The sequence below is a fragment of the Bubalus kerabau genome, chromosome 4 (genome assembly GCF_029407905.1).
Source record: "Bubalus kerabau isolate K-KA32 ecotype Philippines breed swamp buffalo chromosome 4, PCC_UOA_SB_1v2, whole genome shotgun sequence".
Lineage (NCBI taxonomy): Eukaryota > Metazoa > Chordata > Mammalia > Artiodactyla > Bovidae > Bubalus > Bubalus kerabau.
In genome coordinates this window covers 162,713,920-162,728,680 of record NC_073627.1, presented here as the reverse complement: position 1 = coordinate 162,728,680, position 14,761 = coordinate 162,713,920, and the positions used below count along the sequence as shown (strand labels likewise).

At 49.0% G+C, this 14,761-nt stretch overlaps 1 protein-coding gene across 1 annotated transcript in view; it reads right to left on the bottom strand.

Moving 5' to 3' along the window:
• LOC129651035 (liprin-alpha-1-like) overlaps positions 1-14,761 on the bottom strand; it is a 30,298-nt gene extending 15,537 nt beyond the window's left edge. The window contains 12 exon segments of the mRNA XM_055579765.1: positions 1,451-1,674; positions 3,409-3,492; positions 3,835-3,909; positions 4,717-4,851; positions 9,303-9,449; positions 11,359-11,580; positions 11,800-11,901; positions 12,251-12,342; positions 12,994-13,162; positions 13,634-13,735; positions 14,574-14,622; positions 14,679-14,761. Of these exon segments, the coding sequence (XP_055435740.1) occupies positions 1,451-1,674; positions 3,409-3,492; positions 3,835-3,909; positions 4,717-4,851; positions 9,303-9,449; positions 11,359-11,580; positions 11,800-11,901; positions 12,251-12,342; positions 12,994-13,162; positions 13,634-13,735; positions 14,574-14,622; positions 14,679-14,761 (1,484 nt within the window).

Below are 14,761 nucleotides of genomic sequence, written 5' to 3'. Positions count from 1 at the left end.
TGTATAACCAAAACAGCGATTCACGAGTAAGCTGGAGTTTCTAATCACGAGTCTCCAGACCAGATGAAGGGCTGAGTTGATCTTTTAATTTTTTTTTAAGGTTGTATATGTACAAACGCATCACTTGATGAAGTTCTCCATCAGCTTTGTGTGAGTTTCTGGATTCATGTCAATGTGCTGCATTAACCTAGAATTCACAGTTACTGCTCTTCTCCCCTAATGTGTCGTGGATGATTTTATATACAGGTTAAATACATGATTATGCAAATAAAATGGTTTTCAAATTAAAATACAAGATCCTTACAGGTAGTAAACTCTTCAGTTTCACTTCTACTTATACATCTTGAAAGTTTTTCACTGTTGACAAGCTGATAGACAGAATTTACCTTTTACATCAAGTCAACTTGTTGCATAAGAAAAAATCACTTTTACCTGACCACTTGCTGTAAAAACAAAAATATTAATATATAACCGTTCCAAATTTCCTATGGGGATGGGGAAAGACAGTCTTTCTGAGCTTGTCTGTGGCTCAAACACGGCCCATAAGGCAGTCTGTCTCGGCATCAAAAGTGCAGGCGGCACTATCTGCGTTTGCTGGCTGTGCCGTTCACCCCTGCCTTTTGCCCGAGCCCCCCGCACTCGACCGGCAGAAACAGGCACCTCGGCCAGGGCTGACGGGACGAGAACAATCTGAGCAGCAGCTCTGCCAGGTCCTGTGCAGGGTCACCGGCCTGCGGCCACTCTGAACGTGGACTCGGGACGGGAGGCACAGGTGCGTGGGTGTGGCACCAGGCAGGCCTCAGGGCCCCCAGCCACACGGCTGCACCCAGACCCCAAGGCCCCCTGCTCACCACAAGGCGGGCCTTTGGGTTCTATCCTGTTTTGTAACTGTTAGAACTGCCAAGACTGTGTCTAAAGAAAACATTTTAAATATATTGATGAGATGAGAAAAACTCAAACACATGTCCTGAGAGTAACATACAGTAACATATCACTATCTTACAACAAGCCAATCTTCACACTGTATTAAGTTAAAAAGGAAATGCAGATCTGAGTGGGAATTTGCCAACCCCAGAACCCCAGCTTTTCTGTTCCAGGTTGCTTTTCACCAGAACGTGGGAGGCTCCGAGGGACACACGAGGGCGAACCCTCAGTGCCGGAGGATGCACGGGCCGCAGGAGACACCGCCTCGGCACCTCACCCACCTTGGGGCCCAGAGCCGAGAGGGGGACACCCCACAACACCCGCCCCCGCAGAGTGCCGACACCACACTGTGGACAGAATGCCCTGGCTGACTGAGCTCTATAATCAAGGGCAAGCTCAGAACTGAAACTTCTGGAAGCAGACCTGAAGTCCGTTTTCTTACTAAGGAACACTCAGACTTCTCTAAGCAGAAGACAGCTCCTCAGAGGAACCGAGTTTCTGGGGAGTTGGGCTCAGGCACACCCACCGGATCTCTTCGTTGATCTTGTCCAGCTGCTCCTGAATCAACACGGCCAGAGTCTCGGCATCGGCCTGCCCGCTGGGCGACAGCAGAGAGGCCGAGCTGAAGAGGGTGACCCCGTCACCCTCGCCGTCATACACTCCCTCGTCACTCTCGAATGCCTGGGCCACGTTGGCTAGCATGCTGGCTTGCTGCCCGTGCTCCCGGTCCTGATCCTTCAGGGGCTGCACCTGGGCACGACAGGACCACGTCTCGTCAGCGACATTCTGGGCAGCTCAAGTCTATCAGGAACTGAACACAATTTTACATGGAAGCCCTGACTTTGGACACATGGGCCATGCTTATGAGACACTGCCATCTCTTAAGCGAGCAGTACTGAAGAAACGGGCAGGAGGAGAATCCAGTTCCTAGATGGCCTGGTGACACTCAGGTCTTAGTGTGGACAGAAGGCAATCCTATGAGGTTATTCACAAGGGTGGGCTGATGGAGTCAGAGACAAAAACCGAAAATTAAAAAAATACATTCATGCTTCCGTCAGCCAGGCTGAAGGAAAATTAGAAAAAAATCCTTCAGCTCTGCAGCCGCTGGGTCCCCCTCAGCGGTCATCACTGGTCCTAGTTCACCGGGGAGTGCCGTCCTCGCGGGTTCCCAGCCCTCCATTTCCCAGGCTGGTCTGAACACGCACAGACAGGAGCGAGCAGGGGCAGCCAGGGGATGGGAGGGCCAGCCCCCCGCGGCTCTCCTCTCGGGGCACAGGCCCTTGGGCTGTTCTGGGGATGGCCCCTCACACCGCAAGGGTGGCTCTGTCATCTGAGATGCACGGGAGAGTGCCTGCTGGGCCCCGTGCCGCCCTCTCGCTCTCAAACCTCACACCCTTCTCTCCACAAGTCTCCCCCCACTGCCCCACTCTCACCCACGTCCTGCCTTGATTTCCCAGATATGACCTCAAAGCAACCAAGGGGCAGCCTCGAGGTGCTGGCTTGCCGGCTCCCTGTCCCCCGTGGCCAGTACCCGCACCCGCTGTCTTTGTCACGACCCCTCCCCAGGGCTGGGCCACCCCTTTTTGAGCCCATGGAAATAAAACCTGTCACGGCTTCCCCAATAAGGCATCGGCATTCAAATATTTTTAAAGCAAAACAAAAATTGACTTTGAATTGGCTTAGTCATAAACAGCATCCCAATCGCAACAGCCTCTGAATAGCAGTTCTGAAAGTAAGGAAGTGCACCCCCGATCAGGAGACCTTGTCCTCTCTGCCTAAGCAGGGAGGGAGCCTCACTGCAGGTCTCAGGATGGGAGTCAGAACCACAGCCCCCCGGGAGCCCGCGTGTGAGGCTCTGCAGTCAGGCCCAAGAACACAGGTATGGTGGGGACAGTACTGACACTTGAGGCTGGACCTGGGATCCCCACTCCATTTCCTGAATGGTCTGCATCACTGTGTGGCCAACCCTTCTGGGAAACCTCTCTCAGGACTCTCTGATGCGAGCCCCCACCATCGCCCTTTCCTGACAGGCCTTCTGTCACAGCAGAACTATGGTTCTCCTCCTGCCTAGGAGCAGCCATCCTACACACACACACCATGTCTGGACCAGCAGTTGGGCATGTGGGACTCCAGCGCCATGTCCGAGGCAAGCACCTCCACAGCTGGGCACCATAGGCCTCAGGCTGTCACCCTTAGGTTTGTCTGAGGGGCACTAGTAAGGTCCAACTGTATCCCGAGCAGCTCCCCGGCCTGGCTGGTCAGAGCAACAAGCAGCCTCTTTGAACGTGGGGACCCCCTGGCCCCTGCCCACCACCTACGGGTGGCCACATCTGGCCCTGCTCCCAAGGTTGGGTGCCTGGACCAGCAGACAGGGCTATACACACACACTCGACGGCAGAGACCTGAGCGGCAGAGACAGCAGAACTGGCCCCCGCCCAAGCCACGTCTCTGGCCCGGACGCGGCCTCCCCATCAGCACACGCACCCACAGCAGCTCCTTCTTGTTCTCCTCCAGTTGGGCCTCCATCTGGCGCAGCCTCTCCTTGATGTTACGGTGTCTCTCTTCCACCTGTCGGCCAAGAACAGCGTCAGCTCCGCTCGCAACGACCCTGTCCTGATGACACGCGGGCTGTGACCGCAGGGGTGGCAAGCGGGCTATGCTCTGTGCAGACCACTGGCTCCGGGTTCGCGGGGGGCATGCCCGCTCGCCTGCTCACGCAGCCAGCGCAGCTTCGCGTGTGACACGTGGCTGACGGAGGGTGCTGGTGACCGGCTCGTGAGAGGAGACGTGCTCGCCCCCGCCCCGGGCCCCGCACCCGCGGCCGCTGCACAGCCTCCTCAGACTGCCTGTGGCGAGCCAGCGCGGGCAGGGCAGTGGCAAGCACGGGACGCACAAGAGCACACATTCTACCTTCCTAAGCTGGGAGGTCAGTTCCAACAGTTTAGCCTCCTTAGTGACAGAGCTTCCGGAAGACCAAAGTTCAGACTACAAGGCCGACCGGGGACAGACAGCAGAGATGTCAGGGGAGAGAAGAAACCAACCCTTGAGAGGAAGATCACAGGCAGAAGGGTGCCCCCTTGGCGGCTGTTAGTGACCCTGCTCTGGGAGGGTTTGGGAGCACCCGGCACCACCGGCCTCCCGCGAATGGCAGGCCCCTCAGCCGCTCACTGAGCTCTGGGCAACGCTCCGGACAGCCGCACCAGCACAGGCCCACCTCTCCATGCCCAGCCAGTACCCACCAGCAGTGTGGGGCAACACCTTTCCCACCAGAAGGACGGGGTGGCTGGCGGGCTGTGAGGAACATGCCCCCAGCAGGGCCACGGGTCCGGGACGCGGCCTCTCACCCGTGGGCTCCCGGGGACTGCAAGCTGGGAGTGGGGCCCCGGGTCTGCACCGTGCCCCGCTGTGACTTACTCAACAATGTATGAATCAAGACTTAAAACTGTGTTCATTACAGAGCTATTTTGGCCATCTCTTAAACGAGAATGGGATTTTTCTAGCTCTCTATCCTGCTAGGCTTTGAGGTGCTGACTGAACTCTGAGCAGCAGTGACTTGGAGCTGAAGCGTCCTGGGGACACTCAGAACACAGGACAAAACTGGAGGGAAATTAACGGAGGGATGACACGGGAGCCGGGACTGTCTGACACTCAGGGCGTGCTCCCATCTCAGCCGGGCAGCACGCTCCCCGCGGCTGCGCTCCTTTGTGGACTGAGCAGCACGGGGAGGGGCACGGTGGGACAGCATGGAACAGGCCCTCCCCGCGCCAGCCCCGCAAGGACCCAGAGCAGCACCTTGGAGAGCGCAGCCACCCGCTGAGCCAGCTCAGCCTCCACTTCTGGCAGCGTCTCCGCCCTGGGCAGCGTCTGCTGCAGCTTCTGCTCCTCCAGCTCCAGGTGCTCCTGCAAAGGTCGGTTTTTATCCTCCTCCTACAAAGGGAGAGCAGAGCATCAAAACAGGCCAAGTGGTGTAGCCGCTGCCGTTTTTAGTAAGCTGAGACAAAACCTAAATGCACGTGTCTACTGGATTAGTTCTGTTTCGGAAGCTGCGTCACGGGAATTTTTCTCTCTGTTCCTGGGCTTGGTCTCAGTGGGCAGAACACCTCCTGCCAGAGTATTTGCTTTTCCTAAACGTCCCCATGAATAGTATGAAAAGGCAAAATGATAGGATACTGAAAGAGAAACTCCCCAGGTCAGAAGGTGCCCAATATGCTACTAGAGATCAGTGGAGAAATAACTCCAGAAAGAATGAAGGGGTGGAGCCAAAGCCACAAGAATATCCAGCTGTGGATGTGACTGGTGATAGAAGCAAGTTCCGATGCTGTAAAGAGCAATATTGCATAGGAACCTGGAATGTCAGGTCCATGAATCAAGGCAAATTGGAAGTGGTCAAACAAGAGATGGCAAGAGTGAATGTCGACATTCTAGGAATCAGCGAACTGAAAAGGACTGGAATGGGTGAATTTAACTCAGATGACCATTATATCTACTACTGCGGGCAAGAATCCCTCAGAAGAAATGGAGTGGCCATCATGGTCAACAAAAGAGTCCGAAATGCAGTACTTGGATGCAATCTCAAAAACGACAGAATGATTTCTGTTCGTTTCCAAGGCAAACCATTCAGTATCACAGTAATCCAAGTCTATGCCCCAACCAGTAACGCTGAAGAAGATGAAGTTGAACGGTTCTATGAAAACCTACAAGACCTTTTAGAACTAACACCCAAAAAAGATGTCCTTTTCATTACAGGGGACTGGAATGCAAAAGTAGGAAGTCAAGAAACACCTGGAGTAACAGGCAAATTTGGCCTTGGAATACGGAATGAAGCAGGGCAAAGACTAATAGAGTTTTGCCAAGAAAATGCACTGGTCATAACAAACACCCTCTTCCAACAACACAGGAGAAGACTCTACACATGGACATCACCAGATGGTCAACACCAAAATCAGACTGATTATATTCTTTGCAGCCAAAGATGAAGAAGCTCTATACAGTCAGCAAAAACAAGACCAGGAGCTGACTGTGGCTCAGACCATGAACTCCTTATTGCCAAATTCAGACTTAAATTGAAGAAAGTAGGGAAAACCACTAGACCATTCAGGTATGACCTAAATCAAATCCCTTATGATTATACAGTGGAAGTGAGAAATAGATTTAAGGGCCTAGATCTGATAGACAGAGTGCCTGATGAGCTATGGAATGAGGTTCGTGACATTGTACAGGAGACAGGGATCAAGACCATCTCCATGGAAAAGAAATGCAAAAAAGCAAAATGGCTGTCTGGGGAGGCCTTACAAATAGCTGTGAAAAGGAGAGAAGCGAAAAGCAAAGGAGAAAAGGAAAGATATAAACATCTGAATGCAGAGTTCCAAAGAATAGCAAGAAGAGATAAGAAAGCCTTCTTCAGCGATCAAGGCAAAGAAATAGAGGAAAACAACAGAATGGGAAAGACTAGAGATCTCTTCAAGAAAATCAGAGATACCAAAGGAACACTGCATGCAAAGATGGGCTCGATAAAGGACAGAAATGGTATGGACCTAACAGAAGCAGAAGATATTAAGAAGAGATGACAAGAATACACAGAACTGTACAAAAACGATCTTCATGACCCAGATAATCACGATGGTGTGATCACTGACCTAGAGCTAGACATCCTGGAATGTGAAGTCAAGTGGGCCTGAGAAAGCATCACTACGAACAAAGCTAGTGGAGGTGCTGGAATTCCAGTTGAGCTATTCCAAATCCTGAAAGATGATGCTGTGAAAGTGCTGCACTCAATATGCCAGCAAATTTGGAAAACTCAGCAGTGGCCACAGAACTGGAAAAGGTCAGTTTTCATTCCAATCCCAAAGAAAGGCAATGCCAAAGAAAGCTCAAACTACCGCACAATTGCACTCATCTCACATGCTAGTAAAGTAATGCTTAAAATTCCCTAAGCCAGGCTTCAGCAATATGTGAACCGTGAACTTCCTGATGTTCAAGCTGGTTTTAGAAAAGGCAGAGGAACCAGAGATCAAATTGTCAACATCCGATGGATCATGGAAAAAGCAAGAGAGTTCCAGAAAAACATCTATTTCTGCTCTTTTAACTATGCCAAAGGCTTTGACTGTGTGGATCACAATAAACTGTGGAAAATTCTGAAAGAGATGGGAATACCAGACCACCTGATCTGCCTCTTCAGAAATTTGTATGCAGGTCAGGAAGCAACAGTTAGAACTGGACATGGAACAACAGACTGGTTCCAAATAGGAAAAGGAGTACATCAAGGCTGTATACTGTCACCCTGTTTATTTAACTTATATGCAGAGTACATCATGAGAAACGCTGGACTGGAAGAAACACAAGCTGGAATCAAGATTGCCGGGAGAAATATCAATAACCTCAGATATGCAGATGACACCACCCTTATGGCAGAAAGTGAAGAGGAACTAAAAAGCCTCTTGATGAAGGTGAAAGTGGAGAGTGAAAAAGTTGGCTTAAAGCTCAACATTCAGAAAATGAAGATCATGGCATCTGGTCCCATCACTTCATGGCAGATAGATGGGGAAACAGTGGAAACAGTGTCAGACTTTATTTTTCTGGGCTCCAAAATCACTGCAGATGGTGACTGCAGCCATGAAATTAAAAGACGCTTACTCCTTGGAAGGAAAGTTATGACCAACCTAGATAGCATATTCAAAAGCAGAGACATTACTTTGCCAACAAAGGTCCGTCTAGTCAAGGCTATGGTTTTTCCTGTGGTCATGTATGGATGTGACTTGGACTGTGAAGAAAGCTGAGCGCCAAAGAATTGATGCTTTTGAACTGTGGTGTTGGAGAAGACTCTTGAGAGTCCCTTGGACTGCAAGGAGATCCAACCAGTCCATTCTAAAGGAGATTAGCCCTGGGACTTCTTTGGAAGGAATGATGCTAAAGCTGAAATTCCAGTACTTTGGCCACCTCACGCGGAGAGCTGACTCATTGGAAAAGACTCTGATGCTGGGAGGGACTGGGGGCAAGAGGAGAAGGGGACGACAGAGGATGAGATGGCTGGATGGCATCACTGACTCGATGGACATGAGTCTGAGTGAACTCTGGGAGTTGGTGATGGACAGGGAGGCCTGGCGTGCTGCGATTCATGGGGTCGCAAAGAGTTGGACACGACTGAGCACTGATCTGATCTGATCTGATCTGAAACGTCCACAAAGAAGTCTTTAAAAAAAAAAAAAGTTCTTATATATTAAAGAAGATCAGTTTTCTGTACAAGCATATTCATTCTTATTGACAAGTTAAGGGAATAAGGGTTCAGTACTGACCCTTCTTAAAACATCACCAGAATCATCATTTGAAGGGAACCCTACCGACCGCAGATGGCCACGGGCTTGTAAGCCACAACACGGCTTTCATCTTCTCTGAAATACAGACCTGATCAGAGTGTGCCTGGTGAAATGCCAGTCAACTAATATTTGTAAATGCACGATTATTCTTTTAACAGATCTTCTTACTCTGAAAAACTTTCAATGTAGAACATTTAGATTCTTGTTTGAAAAAGAAAAAAAATTAAGTTATCTATACGCTCGGGTTCCTGAGAGGTTAGCATTTGCTTCTAAGCAGTTTTCTTATGCTTTCTGTGTGGGTATTACTCTATGTACACACATAAACAATATGATATGCTTTAAAACCCTCAGAAAACAACAGCATATGGTACATAGTATTTTCTTATCTGCCTTTTACAGCCATTATTTTGTATATCGTAATGCTCTTAATTAGCATTTCGCATCATAAATTTCAATGGCTTTCTAGGATTTTATTTTTGTGGTGGGGCCAATGATACACTTTGTCACACACACCAGACTGACTCACTTTGTTTTGGAGAAGCCAGATTTGGTTTTCCTGGGTAAGTCCTGATTATCTGAGACCACACGGGAACAGGAGCGAGTAAAGCTCACCAAACCATAGGAAGTACACACCCTAATCAGACTGGAGCTCTAACCCTGCCTTTTGTCACAGAGACCCCAGTTCCCAACAGGCAGCCAGCTGCCCTGAAGTTCCCTGCTGCTCTCTGCTCTTTCAGGAAAAATGCTAACAAGCCAACAGATTCAAGTCAAGTAAAACAAAAGAGTCAGGAGTGGAATTCCACAAAATGGTTAAACCAAATCCCAAACCATTCAAACCTGTAAGTTGCAGTCACCCTCAGTTTTTAAACATTGTATTTCTTTTCAGTACAGTTGATTTATCATGATGTACATCCACACTTTCGAGCACAGTATTTTCAGGTCATAAGAACTTTACACTGGGACTTGATTTCCAACATGGGAGTCACATGAAAAGGTCTTTACCTTCCTTCCTCAGTATTCACTACTATAAAAGTCAGACACAGGTCAGTAAAGGCCATTCATTACCTGTCGATGCAGAGAATCCTTATTTGTGATTTCATTTTCAGGTTTATCATCAAGGTCATGCACAGAGGAGGCTTTGCGCTGTGCGGCGAGGTAGCGTTTCTCAAGTGTAGTGATTCTCTTCTCCATGTCCTCCTTCTGGGCCATGGCCTACACCGGGCATTACAGAGGAGAAAAGTAAGTCATTATCATGGAATACTCCAGCACACTTAAGAGTAAAAAAGCTGGACTAAATCCTAAGTTTCAAATCAAACACAAAATTAGCATCCTCAAAAGTAAACTCCTAGACATGGCAGTTTTCTTAGACGTGAGCAAAATCGCGCGTACCTCAGATGTCACATTTGCCACAATGGCACCCATCTGTCTTAATGTCTGTCTGGCCACTCGATTTACCAAGCTTCTTTTCTACATAATAAACCCAAACAGCAAACAAAAAGTACACTAAACTACCCTGTCATTGCAAGAATTCCAGGAGGGAAGGGATCTGGCATGAAACGAGGACCTCTGTCTCCTACACCATACAGGCGTGCTTGACCCAGAACAGGGAGGGACCTTCAACAGATCCAACAGGGAGCTCTGAGGTTCATTTCCTCAGGTAAAGTTGGAAAAATCTCATGCAATTTCCTCAAAATTAAAGTAAGAATATCAATGAGTGGAAACACAAGTCAAAGTGTAACACAACTGGAAGCAGCCTTCTCAAGCCTAGTTCTTCTAAAGCAGAGTTACACCACATGTGTGAAACGCTCACACCAGGACCAGAACTTGCTGCCGGTGCAGCTCCTGTCCGCCAGCTCAAACTCCATTTCAGGTCCCTCCGTAGTCACTAAGTAACCAATGTAGTCCTGACATTAAAAGTGAAAGGTTCTAAAAACGCTTTTTCCAGAATTCTCTACATATTAAACTCTGCCACCTAATCTCCTCCTATTGCCAAAGAGTAATGTGAACAGGTTATACAAAGATGTGCAAATATTTCTGTTTTGAGTTCTCACACAGAATTACTCACACCAAGCTACTAAACAAGTCCACCTGCTGGAAAACATGTTGGAGGGGTTCTCTCTGAGACGGTCTCACGGTGGAGGGGTGGGGCAGGGTGGGCTGTCTGCCTGTGTACAAAGGAAAGCTGAGGAGGAGGCCTGAGCCCCCAACACTCTTCTGTTTTCACAATCACTGTTAGGTAGTTTCTCATAAATCATGATACCCGCAGACATGACCACCAGAAGCATCATGATTCTACATGGTTACACAGCACGGGCCTGAGGATCTGAGGGTGAGCAAATGCCACTCGTCTTGTCTGACCGCCGTGTCACTGTCACACATCCCTTCAAGGAGCGGAACCTCAGAAACTAGAGAAGATGGCCAGGCAAGCTGCCTCAGCAGAGCCCACACAGCATGCTCCCATCTCTCCGAGAGAACGGGCTCCACAGACGTCACCAGGCTCGCCTGAGTGAATCAGAAGGAAATTTCAGCATCATCGGGAATACATTCAACAGGCAGGTAGGGGGATGAACTGGGAGACTGGGGTTGACACATATACACTACTGATACTATGCATAAAGTCAACAATGAGTAAGGACCTACTGTACAGCACAGGGAACTCTACTCAGTGCTCTGTGGTGAAGTTAATGGGTAGGAAATCTAAAAAAGGAGATGTGTGTGTGTGTGTATATATATGTGTATATTTATGATTGATTCACTTTGCTGTACAGCAGAAATTGACACAGCAGTGTAAAGCAACTATACTCAAATCAATGAATGAATGGATGAATGAACTTTTTAAAAAGGAACACACTAGGCCCCCTAGAACTTGTAGAAATGAGCAGCCCACACCCAGGGTGCAGCACAGCGCTAGGGCTACCCTTATGTTGGTCCACTGCCAACGGACCGCCTGGACCAGGCCTCTTCTACCCCGAGACCTCGACGCAGAGGTGGGGAGGCAGCCAGTTGCGGTCTCGCCAGAGCTCTGCTCTTGCTCACGCAGCCATCCCCAGGCTGAGACCACCGGGAGAACGAGGGACCCACATTCCACCTCAGGACAACAGACACGTCCACCGTCACTCACTTCGCGGAGGTCCCGCTCTAGTTTCACGTTTACTTCCTCGGACTTGAGGAGGTCCTTCCTGGCCGTGTCCAGGTCCTCCTCCATCTCTGTCACCTGGGCAGAGAGGGCTGCCAGAAGCTCCTTCATCTGGCTCAGGAGCTCCTTCCTCTGGCTCTCCCGCAATTGGTTGTTTATGATTTCCTGGAGCTGGATCACCCGAGCCAGAGAGCCGTCGCGGGTTCTCTAAGGGGGAAAGGAAGCCTTAGACAGCCTTGTTTTGGGAGGCAGGGAACACAGCACTTCCGGGCAACCGGTGAGGTCAAAACTGCCTTCTGTGCTCTGGAGCTCACACGACTGCCACAGTCTCACAGAACTACATGGTGCTTTGGTGAGAGGTCCCAACAGCCCTGCACAGACTGGATGGTAAGACGAGAACCAGATCGAGTGGGACCGGGGACTTGCCTTTCCATCGGCGCTTGGCATGTTTTCTTGCTTGGGATTTACATCAAGCACCCCGTCCATCAGTATCTTTTCCGGGTTTTTCTTCTCTTTAAGAATCATCAGCTAAAACCAAAAGTTTGAATCAGAATAAAGAAATAAGTCAAGACAGCAAAACTCCATTTGGAAAAACTCAACTCAAAACTGAAATACAGCATAAAAAGAAAATACATGGTGATGCTATCCATCCCAAAGAGAACCAGGTGATTAGAGTCAGAATTTTGTCTTCTACTGGACAAAGGGGTACTTAAGAGATCCTGCAGCTCTGAGCCACAAGTCTAGGTTACTAGTCATTAAAATAACCCAAGTGGGAGGGTCCTCAATCAGAAAGATAAATAACATCTGATGTCCACTACAGCCTTCATACTTCTTTTAAATGAAAGGATACAAATGACAAACCCTTCACGGAAATTACACGATGACTGATCAAACTTATCTCTTTATGTGTGGCACCTAATTCTTCTTCTAACAAACTACACCTTTCAAGTGCTCCTCGTAATCGCTCTCAACTGAAATAAAAGGGGCCGAGTCACTGTGTGTTGAAGTGTGTATATATGTTAGTGCACGTCTTAGTGTACACTCACCCTAATTTAACACGGCTACTGTAACAGAAGACATTTAATACATCTCATTGATCTTAACGTCAAGAAAATCTGCTTATTAACAGCTTTAAATTCTAAGTTAGAGAGGGAAAAAAAAGTTCCTAAAATAATCCTATTACCTAGTTTTTAATTGCAAATTGATATACAGAATATAATAAATCTTGAGACATTTATGCCAACTAATACTTTTTACCTGGGGCTTCCCAGGTGGATCAGTGGTAAAGAATCCGCCTGCCAATGCAAGAGGGCAGGTTCTATCCTTGGGTCGGGAAGATCCCCTGGAGTAGAAGATGGCCACCCACTCCAGTATTCTTGCCTGGGAAGTCCCAGGGAGAGAGGAGCATGGTGGGCTACAGTCCACAGGGTCGCAAAGACTTGGACATGACTGAGCATGTACACAGGCAACACTTTTTAACCATATAACATTCTGACTTCTTACAGAAAAAATGTATTTACAAGAATTCAAGAAGCTCAAAAGTCAACCAGTTACATAAATACATGCATCATCCACCTAACAAGGCAGCAAGTGTCCAAATCCAGGACAGCCGGGTGGCGGGTACCTTCTCGTCCAGGGCCTTGTGGTACTCAAACAGTGATTTCAGGGCTGTGAGCACCTCCACCTTGCTTCTCATGCCGGCCGGGGACTGCGCCTTCTGCTTGCCCATCTTCCTCCGGAGGGACGGCACATAGCGTGAAACCAGGCATTCCAGGTGCTCCAGCAGCAGCTGCAGGGCGGGGCCAAAGGAACACCTTCAACCTCATACTTGAATTCAGGGCCGATAACTCCTCTCAGCCTCATGCTAACACCGAAACCATGCTAAGGCAAGTCGCAATCCCGCCAGTTCAGTCAAAAGTTAGAGTGGACTTCCCCAGTGGCCTAGTAGTTAAGACTCCACACTGCTGCAGGGGTCCTGAGTTTTAATCCCTGGTCGGGGAACTAAGACCTCACACACACTGTAGCATGGACAAAAATGTAAGTTAAGAGAACTCCCCCCTCAAATGTACTAAAATTATATTAGCTCTCATCATCAATTTGAAGCAAAGTATGAGAACCCCGATCTGATCCACCCCGGTCTGCTCAGTGGGAAGATGTGAAAAATGACTTGAAAACCAGACAGAGTTTAAAGACAGCAACACGGAACCCAGTGGTGACCCCCGTGGGGCAACTGTCCACACGTGAGAATCCCCCTACTGACCCTGGTGTTGTTCCTTTCAGCTCTCATCTCGGCAATCTCTTTTCCTCTTGCTAGAAGCTGCTCTTGGCATGCACTGACTTCTTCCGTAGGTGATGCCAACTCCTAGAAAACAGTTAAATGAGTAAGTAACTAAATGCAAACACAAATTAAAAAGAGAGCGAGACTGAAGACTGACCCTGTCAAGTCTCTCCAGCCTCCACACAGAGGGTCTCCCTGCCCCTCCAGAGAAGAGGGGTCCGCTGACCCCAAGACCACACAGACCACCACAACTCAGACCAGCCTTTAGCCTCCACCTCGATCTGGCAGGCACGCGGCAGGGGAGAACCTGGAATCCAAGCCTGCCTTCTCAAGACCCAGGGAAGTCTGAGAAACTTTCCTAAACATAAACCTAACAACAAACTGGACAAAGAGGTTCTTAAACGACACACAGACCAGTGACCTAGAACCACTGGGGACAGGGCAGAAGAAAGGGAAGATCTACAAGGCCACCAGGCTTTGGAGTGTTCCTCTGGGAAAAAGGCTGATGGCACCCCACAGCCATCTGTTAGCCTGACCCCACTGAAGCCACACAGTCATTCAATAAACTGGTTAAAGGGTTAAATTCATGTTTTATGTATTTTATCACAATTTTCGTGCACACGGTGCCATCTACGTGGTGAACTTGCTCAAACTGAACCACACGGCATCTTTCATTCTTCTATTTTTCTTCACACACATAAAAAAATCCTGGGCTGCATATCCCCTACTACACACTGAGCATTCAGCACCTAGAACACTGCCCAACACTTGTAAGAGGCATGTAGTAGACATGTGAACTATGAGGGTGTATGTTATACATGTAAGCAGTAGGTAGCCATCATTAAAATACTGGACACACTGTTCTGTGCTTTGTAAGATGGGAGACGATAAGGGGCTTAGCCTTTCTGCTTCAAGGACTGACTCTATAGCTCAATCCACGTGCCCCAGTGACTCCTCCAGCCAGCGTTTCCCTTCAGAAGGTGGGGCCCCCGGCCATCCTCCACGCAGCACCTGCACAACCACTTACAAGGTCAACCTGCTGGGGTCGATCTTGCCCAGAAGACCAAAATGCCCTGGCTGGCAGGGACCCCCGGCAGGGCCCACAACCAT